Below are 26,927 nucleotides of genomic sequence, written 5' to 3' on the forward strand. Positions count from 1 at the left end.
CAGGGATGCATTTATTGTCAATAAATTATATATATATATATATGCATGCAAGCTGAAGTGTGATTTGACCAAATTTGGTCAGTGAGTTCAATGCCTCTGTTGAGTTCTGGAAGTTATTACACCACCTATCATGTAATAAAATAGTCATAAACTATTAATGTTTTCCATTTAAGAACTTTGAACCAAACATATCAACAATGATTGATGGACTGAATGGCCAGAAGTGATCATAGGTTTGAATGTAATGTATTTATGCAAACAGTTTTTGTTTTATAGTTCACTACAGTTCAATACAACATGATGCATACGACAAGATGGGTACTGCAAAGGTTCTGCAAGCTATAGAGGGCAATACAATACTTGGGAAGACAATGACATTGTTTTTGAAAAAAAAAAGCATGGCAAACACATTGTCAAAAAGGCTCCCATTGCTCCGAGGCGGCACATTCACTTCAGAACATGACGAGTTTTCTGGTCTCCCAACAACAACCTGTGTACAAAAATCTGAACTAAATAATAGTAAACAATACATTAATTACAATGCGATGAAGAAATATTCTCCTAGTGACTGTATACAGTATGACTATAACATGCTGAAACCGTATGGAAATGCAATGCCATTTTAGTGCCTATTTTAGGCAATAATCTATGGCCTAAAGGTAATACAATTTATAAATGGGTAATGAAAGCTGGGCGTGCTGTATCCTACCTGACCAAGCTGCCAGTGATAAGGGCCCCTGCCATCGGTCCCACCCAGTAGATCCAGTGGTACTCCCAGTAGTTAGCTACCACTGCAGGGCCAAACGCCCGCGCTGGGTTCATACACCCTCCAGATGCTGACCCTCTGAAAGACCAATGGGACAAACACATCTGGTTACTATTTTGATAGAACTATGCATTACATTAGATCAATTCATATATTCATATAATTAATCATTATCAGGCAGGCAGTGATGTCAATGGCAATGCCCTCTTTGTTTCTGCTGTGACATTTGTTGTTGTTGTCGATAACAACAAATAGCACAGCAGAAATAGTATCGAAACTGTTCTGCTGCGAACACTTGTCATTTCAAAACATCATTCATCACCAAACCATTTGATGTTGCAAATTTAGTGTGGGAAAGGAGGAAAAATTATTGTTGTCGATAAATAATGACAAACCTCCTGGCATTGCCAACAGATGGAAAGCTACTGAGGATGGTAGCAGACTCGAGAGCCTCTCCCATCTGTCATATCTTTAATCTGAACCTAGAGGAAAGTCTTTGTCCTCAGGTCTGGAGTGAAGCCAAAGTCATTCAGCTACCCAATAGTGGTAAACCGGCCTTTACTGGTTCTAACAGCATACTTATCCGCTTGCTGTCAGCTCTTAGCAAACTGTTAGAAAAAAAGGTGTTTGACCAAATACAATACTACTTCTTTGTAAACAAATTAACAACAGACTTTCAGCATGCTTATAGAGAAAAGCACTCAGCATGTACTTTACTGACACAAATGACTAATGATTGGTTGAAAGAAATTGATAATAAGAAGATTGTGGAAGCTGTACTGTTAGATTCCTGTACAGCATTTGATATTATTGATCATAACCTGTTGTTGAGAAAACTTGTGTGCTATGGTTTTTTCAAATCTGCCATATCGCGGATTCAGAGCTATCTATCTAATAGAACTCAAAGGGTTTTCTTTAATGGAAGCTTCTCTAATGTCAAACATGTAAAGTGTGGTGTACTACTGGGCAGTGCTCTAGGCCCTCTACTCCTTTCTATTTTTACCAATGACTTGCCAATGACATTGAATAAAGCATGTGTGTCCATGTATGCTGATGATTCAACCATATATGCATCAGCAACCAAAGCTAATGAAGTCACTGAAACCCTTAACAAAGAGTTGCAGTCTGTTTTGGAATGTGTGGCCAGTAATAAACTGGTCCTCGACATCTCTAAAATCTCTAAGAGCATTGTATTTGTTACAAATCATTCCCTAAGTTCTTAACCTTAGCTGAATCTGGTAATGAATGGTGTGGCTGTTGAAAAAGTTTAGGAGACTAAATTACTTGCTGTTACCTTAGATTGTAAACTGTCATTGTCAAAACATATACTGTAGATTCAATGGTTGTAAAGATGGGGAGAGGTCTGTCCGTAATAGGCTCTAGTTTTATATTTTCTTGATTATTGTCCAGTCATTTCTTTTAAGTGCTGCAAAGAAAGACCTAGTTAAGCTGCAGCTGGCCCAGAACCGTCTTGCTCTTCATTGTATTCAGAGGGCTGATATTAATACTTTGCATGTCAGTCTCTCTTGGCAAAGAGTTGAGGAAAGACTGACTGCGTCAATTCTTGATTTTCTAAGAAACATTAATGTGTTGGAAATTCCAAATTGTTTGCACAGTCAACTTACACACAGCACTGACACAAACACTTACCCCACCAGACATGCCAACAGGGGTCTTTTCATAGTCCCCAGGTCCAGAATTTTTTTTCAAGGAAACTTACATTATTATACAGAGCCATGATTGCATGGAACTCCCTTCCATCATATATAGCGCAAGTGGACAGCAAACCTGGTTTCAAAAACAAATAAAGCAACACCTCTCCTCCATGTGACCTACTTGCTGTGTGTATGTACTGATATGTATGTAGAACTGATAGATGCACACACACGCTACATGTTAATGCTTTAAATGTATGAAATTGTAAAGTCTTTTGTCTGTAATGTATTTTTTGTTATATGTCGGACCCCATTAAGACTAGCTGTCACCATTGGCATCAGCTAACGGTGATCCTATTAAATCTAAATCTAAACCATCTATCATGGCAATGCATTACATACTGTAGGCCTCAGGTGTTTCCAAACCATCTGTATCTATTGACATTCATGGGTCTCCATAGATTTTCCTCAGCCCTTACCCAGCCAGTATGTTAGCAGTCACAGTGAGCCCGATGCAGAGTGGGGCCAGTGGTGTACGGGTCCTGCCGTTCACAGCCCCCATACAGACCACTAGGGACAGGAAGAGGGTCATGACTATCTCTGCTACGGTGGCACTGCCGATCGCTCCGCTGGTTTTAACCACGTTGAACACTCCCCCTGCTGCACTGGCATAGCTGATGGTGGAGGATGCTGCCTGAGGAATATCACAACATCTGTACGATTACATTGGGATTACATTGGGTTATATTTCCTTTTATTAAACACAATCTGAAGGTCTTTTGTTTCTTCATAGATCCGAATGCTTTTGAAAAAATGATTAGGCCTATTTTAATATCCAAGCTGAACATCATTCACGTGTTTTATTCCAAGAAAACAGCACATGGAGACTGTTTCTCAAAACATGTTTGTTTGCTATCTTTCAAATCAGAGTTGGATTATTTGCTACATTGTGTTTTGGTCATTTGGTCCAGTTGGTTTCACATTGCCAAATGTCGAACAAACTAAAATATGTAGGCTATACAAAACTATGTGTGATGCAAGTCATTTGTTTATTGGACAGAAATGCTCACGTTAAATCCATCTATGATCATATGGAGCAACACGTTTGTGTCCCAATCTTCATATTGCATTCACTTTGTAACATGAGCGATAGCTGCTCTATAATACCTGCCAAGTGCAGCGAATAGGGGAGACTGGGGCTGGTTCTCTTATCATTGGTTGGTACTAACGTAGCCTATTACTCCAATCGAGAGGGTGCTCTGTAACCTAGTCATTTTAGAATGAATGTGTGCGACCTATTTGCAAGAGGTCATCTGGTCAATTCATATTAGCATATCTAAATATTGAGGAGCAGGGATTCTGTGTTTTTACATGAGCTGAAAGTAAAACATACATGTCTTGATGTTTTAATTGTTTGAATTATAGGAGTAGGCTATCCTTGAACAATTCATTTATATTGTTGAAAAGAGGAAAGAAAGAGCTATAGCTAGACTATTTCAAACTGATTTCTAAATTGTTGCCAGGGTAAACAATGTGGAAATTAGCATCATAGGCCATACCAGAGGAAGATGTTTTGGGGTGAGGGCGCTGAATTTATTTTGCTGGCTGGCTGGGGGTGGGGGGGGGGGGAATTTGCACTGCTACTAACAATGACGTTGGGCGATTAGGCCTGGCCTGCAGTCGGAATTCCAATTGGGGTTGAGGTCAGGGCTCTGTGCCAGTCAAGTTCTTCCACACCGATCTCGACAAACCATTTGTGTATGGACCTCAATTTGTGCACAAGGGCATTGTCATGATGAGACAGGAAATGGCATTCCTCAAACTTTTGCCATAAAGTTGGAAACACACAATTGTTTAGAATGTCATTGTATGGTTGTAGCGTTAAGATTTCCCTTCACTGGAACTAAGGGGCCAGCCTGAACCAGGAAGTGTGATTCATTACTCCAGAGAACACATTTTTCACTGCTCCAGAGTCCACTACCAGTTCGCGGCTGATCCGTTGTTGACGGGGCAGCTCTAGCAGGGCTGCAGGGCAGGGCAGAAATTTGGCTAACGGATTTTTAGAAATGACAGTGCCATGTTGAAAGTCACTGAGATCTTCAGTGCGAGCCATTCTACTGTCAATGTTTGTCTATGGAGATTGCATGTCTGTGTGCTCGATTTTATACACTTGTCAGCAACGGGTGTGGCTGAAATAGCCAAATCCACAAATTTGAAGGCAAGTCAATATACCTTTGGCCATTTAGTGTATCAACCCACTGAGCACAGACGTCAATTCAACGTCTAATCCACGCGGGTTCAAAGTAATTTCAGCCAAATGATGTGGAAACAACTTTGAGTCAACCAGTGTGTGCCCAGTGGGAAGTTAGGATATTGCATGCATGCTTACAAGAAACCCAAACCGGCTGCGCGCGTCCGCCATCATGCATAAATGTATTTTGTCCCCCCACACCAAACGCAATCACGACACGCAGGTTAAAATATCAAAACAAACTCTGAACCAATTACATTCTTTTCGGGACAGGTCGAAAAACATTAAACATTTAAACACTTGCACTTGCTAGCAAATTTGTCCTATTTAGCTAGCTTTCTGTTTCTAGCTAATTTGTCCTGGGAAATAAACATTGATTTGTTATATTACCTGAAATGCGCAAAGTCCTCTACTCCGACAATGAATCCACACATAAAATGGTCAACCGAATCGTTTCTAGTCATCGCTCCTCCTAGGCCTTTTCTTCTCTTGACTTTATATTGCGGTTGGCAACTTTCATAAATTAAGTGCATTACCGCCACTGACCTCGTTCGTCTTTCAATCACCCACGTGGGTATAACCAATGAGGAGATGGCACGTGGGTACCTTCTTCTATAAACCAATGAGGAGACGGGAGAGGCTGGACTTGCAGCGCAATCTGAGTCACTAATAGAACTGACTTCTATTTTAGCCCTTGGCAACGCAGATGCTCATTGGCGCGCAAGCAGTGTGGGTGCAATAATTGAATAATTTAGATTTAAAAATTGATTTTGCAACGCGAGTGGTGTAGTCAGCATGTTACAGTCAAACAACCAATAGCTTACTGCACGCCTCTGGTTCTTTTCCTGTGTTTGGTCCGGACTGCATTCTCACTTGCAGCAAACTGCACCAAGGTACCAATGGAATCGGGACCGAGACTATACTTTTATGCGAACCACAGTGCGTTTCAACAAGGCACACATCATTTTAACGTGGATAATTGGGTAATATTTGGTTGAGTCGTTGATCAATGAGATTCCAACCTATATTCACCCACTCAAAAAGACAGCCACAAGTTAGTTGTCACTATGCTTTCAACCATCTAAAAGCTGTGTTACAGCCTGAATTAAAAATGGATTAAATAGATTTTTTCAAATGTATTGAAAATTAAATACAGAAATATCTCAGGAACATTCTATGTCTTCTTGGTAAGCCACTCCAGTGTAGATTTGGCCTTGTGTTTTAGGTTAATGCCCGGCTGAAAGGGGAATTTGTCTCCCAGTATCTCTTGGAAAGCAGACTGAACCAGATTTTCCTCCCTGTGCTTAGCTCCATTCTGTTTTATCCTAAAAAAAATCACCCTAGTCCTTGCCAATGACAAGCACACCCATAACATGATGCAGCCAACACCATGCTTGAAAATATGATTTGGACTCAGTGATGTGTTGTGTTGAATTTGCCCCAAATATAATGCTTTGTATTCAGGACATATTTCTTTGACACATTTTGACAAATTATTTTTGCGCCTTATTGCAAAAATGATGCATGTTTTGGAGTATTTTTATTCTGTAGAGCCTTTCTTATTTTCACTCTGTCATTTAGGTTAGTATTGTGGAGTAATTACAATGTTGTTGATCCATCCTCCATTCGTTTTCTCCTATAACAGCCATTATTAAACTATGTAACTGTTTAAAATCACCATTGGTCTCATGGTGAAATCCCTAAGCGGTTTCTTTCCTCTCCGGCAACTGAGTTAGGAAGGACGCCTGTATTTTGTAGGGACTGGGTGTATTGATACACCATCTATAGTGTAATGAATAACTTCATCATGATCAAAAGTGCGTTCAATGTAATTTATTTTGTCATTTTACCCATCTACCAATAGGTGCCCTTCTTTGAGTCTGTATTTGAAATTCACTGCTCGACTGAGGGACACTACAGATAATTGTATGTGTGGGGTACAGTGACGAGGTAGTCATTAAAAAAAAGTCAAAAAGTGTGAATACTTTCTGAAGGCACTGTACTGTATTCCAAACGTAATATTGAATTGTGTTTGGTTGACAACACAACCAAACATCAACATTATAAGGAGATGTATCTACTGCTTGGATAGTTCCATCTGAGCCACTGGCTTAATCCCATTCTTTACCTTTTATTTTTGGTTGAGTTGGAGAATACAACATATCATTTGTTAAATTGCTTACAAGTTAATTGGCTATTTATTGTATTTCGAATGTGATATTGAATTATGTTTGGTTGTCAACACAACCAAATATCGACATTTTAAAGGAGATGTATCTTCTGCTTGGATAGTTCCTTCTGTGCCACTGACTCAGTCTGGCTTTAATTCCAGTTTGTCTACAAATTAATAACTGATATGACGGATTCATGTCTCCATCGCAACCAAAAATAACCCCTAAATTTGCGTTGAAACAACATTGATTCAACCAGTTTGTGCCCGGTGGGTTATTTGGTGCACACCCCAGTACGGTTAGTGTTCCCACCTGTCCAATCTAACCAAATTTAGGGGTTAATCACTCCAGAGTTCGAAAACAAAACTTGGTGTGAAAGCCCCCTTACCTTTGCCAAGCCAGCCCCAATCATTCCCCCCACCATCTGGGAGAGTATATATGGCCCCAGTAGGATTACGTCCAGTCCTCCACTGATGCACACACTCACAGACACAGCTGGGTTGAAGTGGCCACCGCTGTGTTCCGAAAGAATTAGGAGGTGTACAATCACATTGAAAAAATTTAAAACATTGGCAAAAGAGATTCATACACGTATTACAGCTATAAATCTCAATTCATGTGAACAAAATTCTATTTTAGCCCAAAGTTGAAATCATTCATAAAAACATCCTAATACTTTCTGACCTTAGAGGAGGGAGATGTTAACAGGTGTCAGCATGTCCTCACCTGATCTCTCCCAGCACAGCGATAACAATCACCAGCGCCAGCCCATGAGCCAGAGCAGGCTGGAGGCTCCCCGGAACGCCGGCGTTCTCAATAACAGACCCACATCCCACGAAGATGAAAAGGGCGCATCCCACCACCTCAGCCAAGCACGGTTGGATATATCTCTCAAAGGTGGTAACTATCTTTCTGGAGTTGAAAACCTCTGAACCTGGCCCTGACTCCACAGTGTCAGTCCCAGCCACAGTGAAGAGCTCTGTCTTTGACTCTTTCACGGACATGTTGCTCAGCTGTCTCCTGCTGCTCTCTGTGTGTCACATACACCTGCTCTGTTAAGTGGTCAGCCAGAGCATGATACATGCCGTGATAAAAGTGCAGACAGGAGAGGCAGGACCGTCATATTGGGGTGGTCTCAGGATATGTGTGGGAGTATTCATATCGTGGTGACATGTTTTGGCACACATCCCAATTTCTGAGTATAGTAATAGCCGTAGTGTTAGTGGTTATTGTAGTGGATGAAGCATTGATGATGGAAAGACGAGGATTAGCTTATCAGGGTAACACAGCGGTAATAAATCGTGTTCATAATTAGCCTAGTAAGTAGGCATAGCTGCTAAAGAACAATATCAAGTGCGTTGAATTGTCCTACTTGCCTACTTAAAAGGGGCAATCTGTTGTTGCTACATCTATTTTGGACGTATAAATTAATAATATTGTCACGCCCTGACCTTAGAGAGCTTTTATGTCTCTATTTTGGTTTGGTCAGGGCATTCTATGTTCTTTTTTCTATGTTTTGTATTTCTTTGTTTTGGCCGGGTATGGTTCTCAATCAGGGACAGCTGACTATCGTTGTCTCTGATTGGGAACCATACTTAGGTAGCTTTTTCCCACCTATGTTTTGTGGGTAGTTGTTTTCTGTTTAGTGTTCTGCACCTGACAGGACTGTTTCGGTTTCGTTTTGCACTTTGTTATTTTGTTTCAGTGTTCAGTTTAATAAAAGTCATGAACGCTTACCACGCTGCACTTTGGTCCGATTCTTCCTCATCAGACGACGACGACCGTTACAAATATGTACCCATCGATTTTTTAAGAATATAACTTACAAATGCCTCATGAGCTTAGTTCAACTGAAGTACCACATAAGAACCCAACATATAAGCCTGTTTTACTCCAAAGTTTGTAAACAAAGTAAATCTTAACAAACACTATATAGCCTCAAAACATGGTTAAAACTAAAATGTTGATATGATGGATGGTCAGTCCTTGCATCCATAGCTCTGTCTATGAGTGGTTCTTCAGGCCAATCCCTTAGCTTTTTACCAAAGCAGAGGCAGGGAATATTCTTTGTCATTCTTTCAATTAAGGACTCTAGCTTTAATAACTTTAATTAGGCCTAATAGAGGTTAATAAGCAAAGGTTATGTTGTAAGTATTCAAAGCCATTTAACATGTTCTCAGCAGCACTATCTACAGTGCCTTCAGAAAGTATTCACACCCCTTGACTTTATCCACATCTTGTTGTGTTACAGCTGGAATTAAAAATGCATTCAATTAAGATTTTTTGGGTCACTGGCCTACACACAATAACCCATAATGTCAAAGTGGAATTTGTTTTTTAACATTAATTTAAAATGAACAGTTGAAATGTCTTGAGTCAAAAGGTATTCAACCCCTTGTGGTGTGTAAAAAAGCAGACATTGAATATTATTAACTACACTTTGGATGGCGTATCAATACACCCAGTCACTACAAAGATACAGACGTCCTTACTAACTCAGTTACTGGAGAGGAAGGAAACAGCTCAGGGATTTCACCATGAGGCCAATGGTGACTTTAAGACAGTTACAGAGTTTAATGGCTGTGAGGAAGGATCAACAACATTGTAGTTACTCCACATTACTAACTTAATTGACAGAGTGAAAAGAAGGACAGCTGTACAGAATAAAAATATTTCAAAACATGCATCCTTTTTGCAACAAGGCACAAAAATAATACTGCAAAACATTTTCACAAAGCAATTCAGTGTTTGTCCTGATACAAAGTGTTATGTTTGGGGCAAATCCAATATAACACTTTATTTAGTGCCACTTTAAATTTTTTCAAGCATAATAGTGTCTGCATTATGTTATGGGTTCAGAGGCGATTTTAGCACTTCTAAATCTTGGTGGGGCAAACTCCCCAAAGCCACTACACAACACTAAACAAGACAAGAATTGCACTATAATAGTGACAAACGGTGCCCACAAACTGTTAGGGCCTACATAAAGCTGTCCCCAACAGCAGTCCCAACACCTTACCACTACTACACCTGACTATAAGCGGAGCCATAAAACAGTTCATTCAGCCTCATTTACTGCCTTTAAAAAAAGATAGCTGATTTGGCTGACTTGCTTAAACAAATGTGGTTTCTACTGACAATTGAGATGTACAAACTATAGCATAAGTGGATGACGAGTAGATAAGAGGAAATCCGCAATTTCGATTAAGACATTAATGAGCGAGCTAGGATGGACATTGTCAATATAACTATTTGTTAAGCACTTTTGAAATGTACAGCGACAGAATTCAGAACATGGCCATTCTTACAGTATTCTGCATGTACACCAAGTCAGAACCATAGGATAAATAAAGGGGGCAAATAAGCAGACAATGAAACTATTACAATATTCGATGATAGCATTTCTCTAAAACAGGCTATAGGCTACATGTGTATCACCAAGTCAGAAGCGTAGGCTAAATGATGAGGGAAAAGAGACCAAATTATTAGGGTGAGGCACATGGGCTACTAACAGCTTACTACACAACATACAATTAGTATTACTTTCTTAGCTACAGTATACATATCTCCCTGGCATATTACATAATTTATGCAGCAGCATAAAATGCATTTTGGACTCACCTTGTTGTGCTGTGCTCACTTGAACAGGATGGTGGCAGGGCAGTCCTTTATTTATTTAACCTTTATTTAACTAGGCAAGTAAGTTAAGAACAAATTCTTATTTACAATGATGGCCTACCCCGGACGACGCTGGGCCAATTGTGCACCGCCCTATGGGACTCCCAATCACAGCCAAATGTGTTACAGCCTGGATTCAAACCAGGGACGGTAGTGATGCCTTGTGCACTGAGATGCAGTGCCTTAGACCACTGCGCCACTTGGCTGGCATTCTGGCATTATCTGGATTTATGGTGCTTTCAAGACAACTGGGAATTCTGAAGAAAAGAAAAACAAGGTCTAATCATAAAGACGTCAGGAATCTTCAAGTCTGAGCTATAGAAAGCGGCATGAATTGTCGACTTGCAATTCTGAGTTGGATGACCGTTCAAAACTTATTTTCCCAGTCGGAGCTCGTTTTTTCCCGAGTTCCCAATTGTCTTGAACCCACTGAAGTCTGAGCTTTCCCAGTTCAGAGTTTCCAGTTGTTTTGAGCGCGGCAGAAGTAATGCTGGATTTACAGCAAGGCCAATGTTGAATGTTTATCCCTTTTAAGCTTGGAAAAGAGACCCTTAAACCCAGACTTGGACCAAACACCCACTCAACTGAATAGCAGGCTAGTGATTGCTTTGCAATGCTTGCAGTTAGCCACTGATTACTTCCAAACCACTCATTGTTCAATTTGCAATTTCCAACTTGTTGTGTAATGTTTATGTCCAATATCTGACGAGCACTGATACATTTTATATACAATCTATCTTGATTATGTCTCTTCATATGACAAGGATTGAAAGGATTTGCCAGGAGATTGTCAACTTGATTCATGATGCTGACTGCTAGCTTGATCAGTCCAATCAAAGCTACTGTAGATATAACGTGATTTTACGTCATTTTATCTGTAGCCAATGACCTTGCGCCTTCATGGATGGGCACTTCTAATATAACTCTATGGCAGCACCCAAGGGGCTTGAATTGTTGAGCTCTACCTGTAGATTTTGCGTTGATGTAGTGTCCCCTCGAGTGACAGGACACTGAGCCAATCACGGCGCAACTAGAGAAGATTACCAAAACCCCTACGCTTTGTATTTTCCGCTGGCTGCCCCACCACCACAGAAAGCACTGAGCTAGGCTGAAATACCTGCATTTTGGAGCTGTCTTACTCAAGAAAGCAAAAAGGAGACCAAGTGTGTATGCGGCTTTATTAACTCAATATTGTTTTTTCCTGTACATTGTTTGCAAACTGATATGTGACACGTATTAATGCCAAAATAATTGTGGCTAAACAGGTGGGTCTCAAAACAGGTGGGGCTCTGCAATCTGAAAGCATTTTGCTTTCCAACAGACACTGGCAGGTTAATACACCTTTCAGCAGGACCATAACCTAGAACACAAGGCCATATTTACACGGAAGTTCCTTACCAAGAAAACATTGAAGGAGTGGCCGAGTTACAGTTATGACTTAAATCTACTTGAAAATCTATGGCAGGACCTGAAAATCGTTGTCTAACAATGATGAACAACCAATTTGGCAGAGCTTGAAGAATTTGAAAAAGAATGATGGGCAAATGAGACTTAGCCAGAAAAACTCACAGCTGTAATCGCTGCCAAAGGTGCTTCTACAAAGTATTGACTTATGGGTCTGAATACTTATGTAATTAAATATTCTGTATTTCATTTTCAATAAATTGGCAAACGTTTCAAACAAAATATTTTCAGTTTGTTGTTATGGGGTATTCTGTGCAGATAGGTGAAAAAATATATATCTAATCCATTTTTAATTCAGGCTGTACCACAAGGAAATTTGGAACAAGTCAAGGGGTATAAATAATAACGTACACTGGGTGTACAAACATTAGGAACACCTGTTCTTTCCATGACATAGACTGACCAGGCGAATCCAGTTGAAGGCTATGATCCGTTGATGATATCACCTGTTAAATCCACTTCAATCAGTGTAGATAAAGGGGAGGAGACAGGTTAACAAAATGTTTAAGCTTTGAGACAATTGAGACATGTATGTGTGACATTCAGAGGGTGAATGTGCAAGACAAAATATTTAAGTGCCTTTGAACGGGATTTGGTAGTTGGTGCCAGGCGCACCGGTTTAAGTGTCAAGAACTGCCACGCTGCTGAGTTTTTCACTCTCAATCACATGGACTGGGAAATGATCCGGGCAGCCTCAGAGAATAACATTGATTAATACGCTGACTCTGTGAGTGAGTTTATAAGGAAGTGCATTGGAGGAGTTGTACCCACTGTGTCTGTAAAACCTACCCTAACCAGAAACCGTGGATAGATGACTGAAAGCGCAAACCACCGCATTTAACCATGGAAAGATGACTGGAAATATGGCCGAATATAAACAGTGTATTTATTCCCTCCGCAAGACAATCAAACAAGAGAAATGTTGGTATAGGGAAAAAGTGGAGTCGCCATTCAATGGCTCAGACACAAGACACATGTGGCAGGGTCTACAGGCAATTACGGACTACAAAAAGAAAAAAACAGCCACGTCACAGACACAGACGTCTTGCTTCCAGACAACTAAACACCTTCTTTGTCCACTTTGAGGATAATATAGTGCCACCGACATGGCTACCAAGCCCTGTGGGCCCCCCTTCTCCGTGGCTTATGTAAGTAAGACATTTAAACTTGTTGACCCTCGCAAGACTGCTGGCCCAGACGGCATCCCTAGTCGCATCCTCAGAGCATATGCACAGACCAGCTGGCTGGTGTGTTTACAGACATATTCAATCGCTCCCTATCCCAGTCTGCTGTCCCCACTTGCTTCAAGCCACCATTGTTCCTGTACCGAAGAAGGCAAACATAACTGAACTAAATGACTATCACCCCGTAGCTCTCACTTCTGTCATCATGAACTGCTTTAATCGAATAGTCAAGGATCATATCACCTCTACCTTACCTGCCACCCTAGACCAACTTCAGTTTGCATACCGCTGCAACAGGTCCACAGACTATGCAATCGCCATCACACTGCACACTGCCCTATCCCATCTGGACAAGAGGAATACCTATGTAAGAATGCTGTTCATTGACTACAGATCAACATTCAACACCATAGTAGCCTCCAAGCTCATCATTAGGATTGAGGCCCTGGATCGCAACCCTGCCCTGTGCAATTGGGTCCTGGACTTTCTGACGGGCCACCCCCAGATGGTGAAGGTAGGAAACAACATCGCCACTTCGCTGATCCTCAACACTGGGGCCCCACAAGGGTGTGTGGTCAGCCCCCTCCTGTACTCCCTGTTCACAGATGACTGCGTCCAACTCAATCATAAAGTTTGCAGATGACACAACAGAAGTGGGCTTGATTACCAACAATGACGAGACAGCCTACAGGGAGGATGTGAGTGCACTCGGAGTGTGGTGTCAGGAAAACAACCTCTCACTCAATGTCAACAAAACAAAGGAGATGATCGTGGACTTCAGGAAACAGCAGAGGGAGCACCCCCCTATCCACATCGACGGGACAGTAGTGGAGAAGGTGGAAAGTTTTAAGTTCCTTGGCATCCATCCCTTTAGATTTGTGTGTATTAGGTAGTTGTTGGGGAATTGGTAGATTACTTGTTAGATGTTACTGCACGGTCGGAACTAGAAGCACAAGCATTTCGCTACACTCGCATCAACATCTGCTAACCATATGTATGTGACCAATAACATTTGATTTGATTTCTGAATTCTTAATACATAGAAACACTTTTTAGTTCACAACACAATGGCACATTTAAAAACTCTACCGGTGTCCGGCTTTTACTTTTCTCCAACATCCAGCAAACCTGCTCAATGTTGTCTGAAGGCACATTAGAAACAGGCCGTGCCATCTCAGACAAATGGATTCAACGAAATGAAGGCTAGGGATACTATCCTTTCCAATGTCTTGTCATTCATATCACACTTCCAGCACAAATGTCCCTTTTCTTTCCCAAAAACATGCTGGGAGGCAGTGGGTGCACTTATGGGATGCAGAGGAAACACATTAAGTAGAATTCTGCTGATGCCAGAAGTTTTCAACACCAGATTGATCCAGATTGATTCACCTCTAGTACTTATGGAGGGGACACTTCACACAATAAAATAATGGAGTCACGCTTCCATTCCACTTTCCCTCAGACTAAAACTGAACCTGCCAATTCAAACAGTCTAGAGTTGCATTTGGCATACAAAATTACACATAGTCAGCAAGATTTAATGCATTAAACAAGATAGTGTCTAATACTTGAGATAAGTATGACACGATAGTGCTTCAATGTCTCTTCTCACTTTCAACCATAGTCTAGGGCCCCTGGCCTAATCACCAGTAATGGAACTACCCTTGAGAGCAGCCCTTTGAATAAGTGCAATCTTTGGGAATATCTTGTCAATTAATCACTAATTCCATAGGCTTTTATCCATGGAGAGAGATATAGAATCTCCCTGTAACAGTATCCTTGAAAAGGAGGACTGCCCTGCCTTGCAGACAGTAGCTAGTAGAATACACAGCCAGTGTTGTTGTCTGGCCAGGTCCAGGTTTCCCAAAAGCATCTTAAGGCTAGGTTCATCATTTGAACCTTCGTAGGAGCATCGTTTAATATCTGAGTGGTTTCCCAAAACCATCGTTATTAATGTTGCACTTGAAAACACTCGTAATCTAACGCCTGCCTCAGACCACTTGTCGAACAGCAAAGTGTAACGTTAAATGCTTTTTTTGCTCTCCCGCATCACTTTATACACAAGATATCTGCTGTCCCTGATTGAGAACTATACCTGGCCAAAAACAAAGAAATACAAACATAGAAAAAATAACATAGAATGCCCACCCTAGTCACACCCTGGCCTAACCAAAATAGAGAATAAAAAGCCTCTCTATGGCCAGGGCGTGACACCTATTTTAATCATATTGAAATACATTTAATGTTCAATCAATTGAGTTTTATTTTGCTACTTGTAGGCCACTGTCTAATTTGTCTCAATATATTTCATGATGTGTAGCCTTACATGTGCGCAATGATGTGCCAAATCTGTGATTCAGTGAATTTTTATTGAGTAATCATTAGAATAAGCCGCCTCAATATTTGCAGCCATAGGTGATATTATCTCTCCAGGAGCTGATCAGCGTTGTGAAATAATTATAATGTTAAGGAAAGATCTGAATTGAGAAATCTGATCCGAGAGCAGCGCTCCCTTTCTTTTGATCCTATCAGTACCGACATATTCTCTAACGATGCAAACGTATGTTACATCTTTGGCCGTTGTAGGAAAGATGCATCCTTAAAACACCTAAATTCCATCTCTATTGGGAAACCGGGCCCTGGCCTGTTATCATTACGTGGGGCTGAAGTGTGAGGGGTACTGGGTGGGAGTATGAATATAACTTTTAGCTATGGGCTAGGGGAGAGCCCAGCACGGGATGGTACGGAAGGTCTCCTTGGCATCTCTGAGTGAACACATGACCAGAGATGATACACATTGCACAACACACAACGGTTGTGGCTCTAATAGTTTTAACTAGCTTCATGTTCCTACTGCCATGATCTCTGATCTGGCAGAACATAATGATAGGTGAAAGAACACGTTGGAAACCTATCCAGTCCTTTCAGTGCTGATGGAGAAAAGGTGACTTGGAAAGGAAGCAATTGAAGAGTTTTGAGACACAGCCAAGATAACATCTCAGACTGGGGAATCTTGCTCTGCTCTGGTCTAAGGATCAAAAGTCACCTAGAATGCCACATGTGGATTGTGGAATGGAACATAACGTTGAATTGGAATGTCCATCCGTTCTACAAACTCTAATTCTATGGGGAGAAACAATGTTCATAGGGCCTAGCTCTAATTCTAGAAAAGATCTGCAAGGCTAAGCTACTCCGTACATATTTCCAATTGGCATCTTTTGAATGACAGTGTAGTTGGCATAGAGAGACATCCAAGTTGCCATACCCAGATAATCCTGGTGTGTTTGAGTGTAACCGTATCCTGAGTGCTCAGAGTATCCCCTTAATGTACCTTCAGCGCTGTGCCACTGGCTCAGGGTGAACAGACAGGACTGCTGGAATACTAATCATTTCCTCACTGTATTTAACTAACATTGGATCAGGAGTGTGTGTGATGTGGAAAGCAGACCTGTGGGAGTGTGTGAGTACAAGTATACAAAAGTAGTGCACTGGGCCTGTTCTAGTCCAGTATTAGCAGACCCTCGTCAATGAAAGAAATCACACCCCCCCCCACCACATTTTCCCATGGCTATGAAACCATGTCACAGTATGCTACTATAAGTATTCAGTTGTGCACAAGTCCTATCATTTCATCTGTGTCCAATATCCATTATGTTGTGAGCCCTGAGCTGCCAACTGTTGCTAATATGACAATCTCAACCTCTTCTCCAAACTGATTGAGTGGTGAAAAGGCCAGCAACAACCCCTCTATTGTAGAAACCGGGCAGAGTATTAATTTAACCTCTCCAGCACATTGCCATGGGGATCATACTTAGGCTGGTGGCGGGGTGCAGCCTAACTGTCAGGAGCAGTGGAAATGCGTTCTCTGGAGTGATGAATTACGCTTCACCATCTGGCAGTCCAACGGACAAATGTGTGATTGGCGGATGCCAGGAGAATGCTACCTGCCTTAATGCATAGTGCCAACTGTAAAGTTTGGTGGATGAGGAATAATGGTCTGGGGTAATAATGGTTCGGGCTAGGCCCCTTAGTTCCAGTGAAGGGAAATCTTAACGATACAGCATACAATTACATTCTAGAGCCCTGACCTAAACCCCATTGACCTCCTTTGGAATGAATTGGAACGCCTGCAAGCCAGGCCTAAATGCCCAACATCAGTGCTCCCGCAGAAATTATATATTTTTTACACATATTTTATAAAATATGTATACAGTGCATTCGGCAAGAATTCAGACCCCTTGACTTTTTTCACATTTTGTCAAAAAAAATATATAAATATATCCTCATCAATATACACACAGTACCCCATAATGACGAAGTAAAAATTGATTTTTAGATTTTTTTGCCAATGTATTAAAAATAAAAAAATAAAATACCTCATTTACACAAGTATTCAGACCCTTTGCTATGAGACTCAAAATTGAGCTCAGGTGCATCCTGTTTCCATTGATCATCCTTGAGATGTTTCTACAACTTGATTGGGGTCCACCTGTGGTAAATTCAATTGATTGGACATGATTTGGAAAGGCACACACCTGTCTATATAAGATCCCACAGCTGATGCATGTCAGAGCAAAAACCAAGCCATGATGTTGTAGGAATTGGCCGTAGAGCTCAGAGACAGGATTGTGTCCAGGCACAGATCTAGGGAAGGGTACCAAAACATTTCTGCAGCATTGAAGGTCTCCAAGAACACAGTGGCCTCCTTCATTCTTCAATGGAAGAAGTTTGGAACCACCGTGACTCTTCCTAGAGCTAGTGGCCCGGCCAAACTGAGCAATCAGGGGAGAAGGGTCAGGGAGGTGACCAAAAATAGTCACTCTGACAGAGCTCTAGAGTTCCTCTGTGGAGATGGGAGAACCTTCCAGAAGGACATTTTACATGTACTTGTTAGCATTGCTACCCCTGGATTACGGAGCATCAATGTGGTTCGAAAACAGCTTCCCTTGTGTTCAGTGCCGATTTTACAACATAGTTCAATCCTCCCATTCGTTATTGAATGTGAGTGAATTTTTCCAATTAATAGCAAACATTTTGCAGCAATTTAGTCTTAAGTTACAAATATTGGTCACAAATATAAATTCCTAGACACAATGACATGATGGCACAGACATTATCTCAAAATGGTGTCAGTTATTCACCGGATCACAGAATATGTCGTTTTTTAAAATATATTTGATCTCCAACATTGATATGACATTTCTGTGTGCATCACATGCATTTTTGCAGGAGTGTAGTAAATTCTATAGATCTTGAATTGCAATAATATATGTCTAAGGTTGTAGGTGCAAATATGAACATATTCACATGTGTGACTTCATCACCTTCTTCCTTGATCTGTTTCCCATTTGTTCCTTGGGTTCTGAGCTATCAGATGAAATCAACCCTTGATTTAACTTGGCAATTTACTTATTTGTCATTACAGCTTTTTCAGTATTTTTTTCAATGCTAGATGCTCTAGGTTCATCCAGATTCTGTTGAAGAGATTTAAGATTTCTTAGTTGTAAAACTTAAAGAAATTTGTCTTTGATAACCCACATTGTCTTGTAATTGATTGAATGGCCATAAAGAGCCATCATAGTACATATGCTAAACATTTATGATGCCAATTTGGAACCAGTACTTAAAGGTATTGTCATCAAATGCTGGAGGTAATTTGAGGTTGTTACAAATAGGGGTGCCTGGCAATGTGGGTTTAATCCATTTCATGAATTTATATACATTTTCTTGAATTGAAAATGTTGCCTTTTTTATTTAAAGCCAGGGACCCAAATTAGTGAATATATTTTAAATCATAAGGTATTCATGGCTTCAATACTCTTCCAAGTACAAGGATAGCCTACTGTCCATGGTTTGAGTGAACACAGTTGTGCGGCCCAGTAATACATTTTTATGAGTTAGTCCAAGACCTCCATCTTTAGAAGGTAAGTGTAAAACATTCAATTTGACTCTTGAGGTCTTCCATTAAATATGGAGAGTTGGACTTTTATTCTCTTAAAGCAGGTTGATGGAATTGAAACTGGTCAGGCTTGGAATATATACATCAACCTTGGTAATATATTAATATTGCCCTAATTAACATAGAAATAGGGAGATTTCTCAATTTCTGAACATTGGATTCAATCTTATCTATACTGAACTTAAATGTAACATGTAAAGTGTTGGTCCCATCTTTCATGAGCTGAAATAAAGATCCCAGAAATGTTCTATACTCACAAAGCTTATTTCTCTAAAATGTTGTGCACAAATTTGCTTACATCCCTGATAGTGGGCATTTCTCCTTTGCCAAGATAATCCATCCACCTGACAGGTGTGGCATATCAAGAATCATGATCATTACACAGGTGCACCTTCTGCTGGGGACAATAAAAGGCCACTCAAATGTGCAGTTTTATCATACAACACAATGGCCTGCATACTCCCCAGACATGTCACCCATTGAACATTTTTGGGATGTTCTGGATTGACGTGTACGACAGCGTGTTCCAGTTCCCGACATTATCAAGCAACTTCACACAAGCATTGAAGAGGACTGGAACAACATTCCACGGGGCACAATCAACAGCCACAACTCTATGCGAAGGAGATGTGTTTTTGCGCTGTATGAGGCAAATGGTGGTCACACCAGAAATTGACTGGTTTTCTGATCCACGCCCCTACCTTTTTTAAGGTGTCTGTAATAAAGTAATGTGCAATCCATAGATTAGGGCCTTATTTAAATTGACTGATTTCCTTATTAACTGTAACTCTGTAAAATCTTTTGAATTGTTGCATGTTGTGTTTTAGGTTTTTGTTCGGTGTAGTAAATTAGAGTAGTTGATTTTATAGGCCTCTTCCAAATTGCTAGGTATTAATACACCCAGGTATTTTGTCTGTCAATTTCCACTGAAATCTACTATATAAGCTTGAAGAGTAATAACTGAAATAATAGGCATTTCTAATTGTCTCCTAAGTCTCTTTGAATCCTGATACAGCACCATAAACTGTATTTCCAGTTGCAAAAGAAATGACAGAGAATGTTCAGATAAATACAGTAAAATGTAATCTGGATACAATATCACATGTTTTACACTAATCTCTATTCCCCGGTTTGAGACATGAGTTATTATTTATTGAGGCTAGGGGTTCCGTGGCTAAAGCAAATAAATAACTGGACAAAGGGCATCCCTGTAGACTCGGAGCTAGAAAATGCTACATCATACACTACAGTTGAGGAACAATGGGGAAAGTAATTCTGCTTTGAAAGTTGATAAACTTGTAACCCCACTTTTGAAAAGATGGCCCTTGATTGTTTTGGTAAACCTACTGGAGAGCTCTCCTTTGTCTACACCCATTCAGCATTGTTCACACTCTCTTAAGCCTTAGCCTCACCCATCTCTTTAAGTATGCACATGTGAGGCCATGTACTAAACAACCAAAGATTTCAAGACTAAAGGCTAGTTTATACTATGTCTATATGTCACAGTAACCTGAACATTCTATTGTCGTCCAACATCCAACTTGTTGTTGTCATTATGAAAAAGTATTAACACAAAAATTACAGGCTGCATGACATCAACAGCCAGGTCGTCCAAAATAGCGTAACTGGTGTATTTTAACACCAATTAACCCTCCTGTTTTAAAATAAATGTATTATATGTCAATCTAGAAAACCAGGCAACTAAAAGCAACTTTCTAAACAAAGTTTTGGTTAGTTTCTAGCTTGTTAGCTAGCTAGCTGACGTTAAGTTAGCTGGCTAGCCAGTTCAAATAATGACTATATCATATAGCTGACAACGTCTTCACTTTTGCTCATTTGTATTAATTGTTACAGGAAAATAAACTCACAACAAGATCATTATTTATCATAAGTTCATGGCGAGCCAATTACAGAAAATAGCTTATGGTTGTGAGTGATACAGAAGGTGTGAGTGCTACAGAAGGTGTAAATGGTACAGGGCAATGGTTACTTGCATAGTTTGTTTAGACATGTAGCTAGCTGGATAACTAGCTAAACAATGAGCCATAATCCCAACTCATAACGTTACTGTCCTGCAACCAGGTTACATTTTTTATGGCTCTGAGATACAAATAATATTACTACACAGATCATACACAACGTTAGCTAGCAAGTCAGCCAGCTGAGATTAGCTAGCTACAGTAGCTAACAGTACGCTTTAACGAAATTTTTTAAATGTATAATATCTGAATGTAGCAGGCTGCTTTTCCTTCACTCTGCGGTCCAACTCATCCTAAACCATCTCAATTGGGTTGAGGTTGGGTGATTGTGGGGGCCAGGTCATCTGATGCAGCACTCAATCACTCTCCTTTGTCAAATAGCCCTTACACAGCCTGGAGGTGTGTTGGGTCATTGTCCTGTTGGAAAAAAAATGGTTGTCCCACTATGCACAAACCAGATGGGATGGCATGTCGCAGAATGCTTCGGTAGCCATGCTGGTTATGTGTGCCTTGAATTCTAAATAAATCACAGACAGTGTCACCAGCAAACCAACCCCACACCATTACACCTCCTCCTCGGTGCTTCATGGTGGGAACCACTCATGCAGAGATCATCGCTTCACCTACTCTGCGTCTCACAAAGACCAGGACAATTGGAAGCAAAAATCTCACATTTGGACTCATCAGATCAAAGGGCAGATTTCCACCGGTCTGCATTTTTGCTATTTCGATATTTGCCTCATGACTCCTGCATGCTTTGTTGACTACAAACGTTATTTTCCCAAACGTGGGACAGACTATGCTTGTTCCCACACTTGGGACTCTATTGTTTACACAGTCTTTTGGCCTCCCATCCCATTCTAACCACCTCTCGCTGGATTTGTATTCATGTTACCTGATGAAATTGCTGTACAATATGATCTTGTTGCCATCTGATGCACATTCAGATATCATAAATCAGCACTGCAGAGCTCTTCCTTTCATATGCCTTGATTGTATTACTGTTGATGATATCTGGAAATGTGCATGTACACCCTGGCCCATCTACTGTTGCTAGCCACAATTCTGACTTGTGCTCTGATATCTGCTTCACTGATTTCTGCTCTCGCTTATTACCTAATATGGATAAATTGAAAGTGTGGGTTCACAGCTCCAATTCCGATGTGTTGGTCATTACTGAGACATGATTAAGGAAGAGTGTTTTGAATACTGATGTTAACCTTTCTGGTTCTGTCCTCAAACAATTTGATTTGCTGGTTTTAAGTATTACACTTTCAAATAGCTCTTTGTTGACTGTTGCTGGGTGCTATCGTCGTCCATCAGCACCGGCCTGTACTCTACCTGCCCTAAGCTTTCTCCTGGCCCCTTTACACTAAGTCTGAATTTGTCCTTAGGTGACCTAAACTGGGACATGCTTAAACCACCTGACCAAGTCCTAAAGCAATGGGACTCCCTAAATCTTTCTCAGATTATTACCAATCCCACACGGTTTGACTCCAAACACTCAGAAAAGGCTACTCTTCTTGATGTTATCCTCACAAATAATCTTGATAGGTATCAGTCTGGCGTTTTCTGTAATGACCTTAGTGATCACTGTTTTACAGCCTGTTTTCGTAATGGCTGCTCAGTGAAATGACCTCTACTGATTTGTCATAGGCGCTTGCTAAAAAACTTGAATGAGCAAGCCTTCCTTCATGAACTGGCCTCTGTAAAATGGTATAGAATCAGCTTGACCCCCTCTGTCGAAGACGCGTGGACCTTCTTTTTTAATATTTTCATAAAGAAAATGAGAATTAGAGACAGGTTCAGCCCCTGGTTCAACCGTGATCTTGCAGAGTTACTCCACCTCAAGAATTGCATTTGGCGAAAGGCTCGGATGACTGGCTCTCGTTCAGGCAAAGGAAAAATAAGTGCACTCAGGCTATCCGAAAGGCCAAAGTTAGTTACTTTAAGGAGCAGTTCTCTCTCTGCGGGTCTAACCCCAAGAAGTTCTGGAAAACGGTTGAAGACCTTGAGAATAAACCCTCCTCTTCACAGCCGCCCATGTCCCTTAAAGTTGATGGTTTGGTTGTTACTGACAAGAAGCAGATGGCTGAGCTCTTTAATCACCACTTCATTAAGTCAGGATTCCTATTTGACTCCGCCATGCCTCCTTACCAGTCCAACAATTCCTCATCTCCCACCCTTTCTAATGCAACTAGCTCCAATGCTCCTCCCTCTTTTATCCCCTGCCCCGCTACAAAATTTCTCCCTGCAGGCGGTCGCTGAGTCCGAGGTGCTAAAGGAGCTCCTGAAACTTGACCCCCAAAAAACATCTGGGTCAGATGGTTTAGACCCTTTCTTCTTTAAGGTTGCTGCCCCTATCATCGCCAAGCCTATCTCCAAACTTTTTTAACCTGTCTCTCCATTCTGGGGAGGTTCCCATTGCATATAAGGCAGGCACGATTCGTCCTTTATTTAAAGGGGGGGATAAAGCTGATACTAATCATTATAGGCCTATTTCTATTTTGCCCTGATTATCAAAAGTGTTGGCAATCAACTGACTGGCTTTCTTGATTATTCTCTCTGGTATGCAATCTGGTTTCCGCTCAGGTTATGGATATGTTACTGCAACCTTAAAGGTCCACAATGCCCTTTACTCTAAGCAATGTTGTGCTGCTATTTTTTGCTGCTATTTTTATTGACTTGGCCAAAGCTTTTGATATGGAAGACCATTCCATTCTTGTGGGCCGGCTAAGGAGTATTGGTGTCTCTGAGGGGTGTCTCTGACAGGTGTCTGGTGTCTCTGACAAGCCACTGCCTGTCACCAAGGAAGTATCCCAAGACTCAACCCTAGGCCTCACGCTCTTCTCAATTTACATCAACAACACAGCTCAGGCAGTAGGAAGCTCTCTCATCCATTTATATGCAGATGATACAGCCTTATACTCAGCTGGCCTCCCAGGATTTTGTGTTAAATGCTCCACAACAAGCTTTTTCTACCCTTAACCTTGTTCTGAACACCTCCAAAACAAAGGACATGTGGTTTGGTCAAATTAATGCCTCTCTCCCCACAGGTGTGATTATTACCTCTGAGGGTTTAGAGCTTGAGGTAGTCACCTCATACAAGTACTTGGGAGTATGGCCAGACAGTACACTGTCCTTCTCTTAGCACATATCAAAGCTGCAGGCTAAAGTTAAATCTAGACTTGGTTTCCTCTATTGTAATCGCTCCTCTTTCACCCCAGCTACCAAACTAACCCTGATTCAGATGACCATCCTACCCATGCTAAATTACGGAGACATCATTTATAGATCAGCAGGTAAGGGTGCGCTCGAGCGGCTAGATATTCCTTACCATTTGGCCATCAGATTTGCAACTAATGCTCCTTATAGGACTCCTCACTGCACTCTACAGTATACTCCTCTGTAAACTGGTCATCTCTGTATACTGTCGCAAGACCCACTGGTTGATGCTAATTTATTAAACCCTCTTAGGCCTCACTCCCCCCTATCTGAGATATCTACTGCAGCCCTCATCCTCCACATACAACACCCGTTCTGCCAGTCACATCCTGTTAAAGGTCCCCAAAGCACACTCATCCCTGAGTCGCATGTCTTTTCAGTTCGCTGCAGCTAACGACTGGAATGAGCTGCAACAAACACATAAACTGGACAGTTTTATCTCAATCTCTTCATTCAAAGACTCGATCATGGACACTCTTACTGACAGTTGTGGCTGCTTTGCGTGATGCATTGTTGTCCCTAACTTCTTGCCCTTTGTGCTGTTGTCTGTGTCTAATAATGTTTGTACCATGTTTTGTGCTGCAACCATGTTGTTGTTGTCATGTTGTGTTGCTACTATACTGTGTTGTCATGTGTTGCTGGCTTGATATGTTGTTGTCTTAGGTCTCTCTTAAAGTAGTGTTGTCTCTCTTGTCATGATGTGTGTTTTGTCCTATATTTATATTTTATTTTTAATCCCAGCCCCCTACCAAAAGGCCTTTTGGTAGGCTGTCATTGTAAATAAGAATTTGTTCTTAACTGACTTGCCTAGTTAAATAAATAAAAATATGGACTTGGTCTTTTACCACCCCTACCTTGTCACAAAACAACTGATTGGCTCAAACGCATTAAGAAGGAAAGAAATTCCACAATTTAAGTTTTACAAGGCACACCTGTTAATTGAAATGCATTCCAGGTGTCTACCTCGTGAAGCCGGTTGAGAGAATGCCAAGAGTGTGCAAAGCTGTCATCATTGCAGCAGGTGGCTACTTTGAAGAATCTCAAATATAAAATATATTTTTGGTTACTACGTGATTCCAAATGTTTATAAATCCTCTATGACAGCAAAATCATAAACAACAGAGTAGGACTGGCTAATAAGTCCATAGTTTTGGGGTTATGCTCAGGTAAAACAATTTGGCTAATCTATACCTCCATATTTCCAAGTCCTATTCTTGAAGATCAAGGTGTATAACATTTTATTGGAATGACTGGAATTCTGATAGACTTTGGTTTTTAATGTAAAGATATAATTTAGTCATATTATATAGAGTAGAAAGCGATAGGTTAGAAGAAGCCTACATAACCAACCCATAAAGTAACATTTTACATCCATATATGGCCAGTTATGTAAACTTTAACATTGATTTATCCTGCAACAGATGTCATTCAATTGGTAACATGCATTTTTGTCTTCTTCTAATGCCTCTTAAGGGGAAAGTAATTTAAAAGTAGCTGAATGTACTCAGATTACGTTACCGAGTTGGTGTAATCCAAAAGTTATGTTACTGATTACAATTCTGGACAGGTAACTAGTAACTGTAACAGATTACATTTAGAAAGTAACCTACCCAACCCTGGTAATAGCTGATGTGTATAGTGTTGGGTCATCGGCTTACATAGACACTGGCTTTACTGAAAGCAAGTAGCATGTCGTTAGTAAAGATTGAAAAAAGTAAAGGGCCTAGCCCGGGGGAATTCCTGATTCTACCTGGATTATGTTGGAGAGGCTTCCATTTAAGAACACCCTCTGTGTTCTGTTAGACACGTAACTCTTCATCCACAATATAGCAGGGGATGTAAAGCCAAAACACATACATTTTCCCAGCAGCAGATCATGACCGATAATGTCAAAAGCTGCACTGAAGTCTAACAGCCCCTCATCAATTTCTCTCAGCCAATCATCAGTCATTTGTGTAGGTGCTGTGCATGTTGAATGTCCTTCCCTATAAGCGTGCTAAAAGTCTGTTGTCAATTTGTTTACTGTAAAATAGCATTGGTCAAACACAGTTTTACTAAGGGTTGGTAACAGGCTTATTGTCGGCTATTTGAACCAGTAAAGTGGGCTTTACTATTCTTAGGAAGCGGAATTACTTTTGCTTCCCTCCAGCCCCGAGGGCACACACTTTCTAGTAAGCTTAAATTGAAGATATGGCAAATAGGATGGTAATATCGTCCGCTATTGTCCTCAGTAATTTTCTGGCCAAGTTGTCAGACCCAGGTGGCTTGTCATTGTCAGTGACCCAGTTGGCTTGTCAATCATTTTAACAGAATAAAAAAAATCAGTAATCGGGATCCTAATCACAGCTGTCACCCTAGTGTTTTTAGCTTCCAGTTTCTCCAAGTAGGCCCAGAGCTTTCCCACTCTCCTAGCCCAGAGTTTCCCTGTTAGGACAAAAGTTTTCAGCACGACAGTAGGCTCCCACCCATCAGCCATTCTAGTTTCGCTGTGTCCAGCTTTACTCAGCCCCTAGTCCGCTGCTCCGCCAGGCTTTAGGTTCTCTGCCCCACTAGGTCGGCACTCTCTGCCTTTAGTCAGCTGCCTCCAGCCTCAGT

At 40.9% G+C, this 26,927-nt stretch overlaps 1 protein-coding gene across 1 annotated transcript; it reads right to left on the minus strand.

Annotated features, from left to right (window-relative positions):
* Positions 1-80: 80 nt before the first annotated feature.
* Positions 81-7,911, minus strand: aqp8a.1 (aquaporin 8a, tandem duplicate 1). The gene is made up of 5 exons (XM_020461007.2): positions 7,570-7,911; positions 7,232-7,358; positions 2,901-3,115; positions 710-844; positions 81-490 (listed from the first exon to the last, which is right to left on the minus strand). Exons 1-5 carry the CDS (start codon positions 7,845-7,847, stop codon positions 448-450), a joined length of 798 nt encoding a protein of 265 aa, XP_020316596.1. The 5' UTR covers positions 7,848-7,911; the 3' UTR covers positions 81-447.
* Between the last annotated feature and the right edge of the window lie 19,016 nt (positions 7,912-26,927).

The sequence above is a fragment of the Oncorhynchus kisutch genome, linkage group LG25, assembly GCF_002021735.2.
Source record: "Oncorhynchus kisutch isolate 150728-3 linkage group LG25, Okis_V2, whole genome shotgun sequence".
NCBI lineage: Eukaryota > Metazoa > Chordata > Actinopteri > Salmoniformes > Salmonidae > Oncorhynchus > Oncorhynchus kisutch.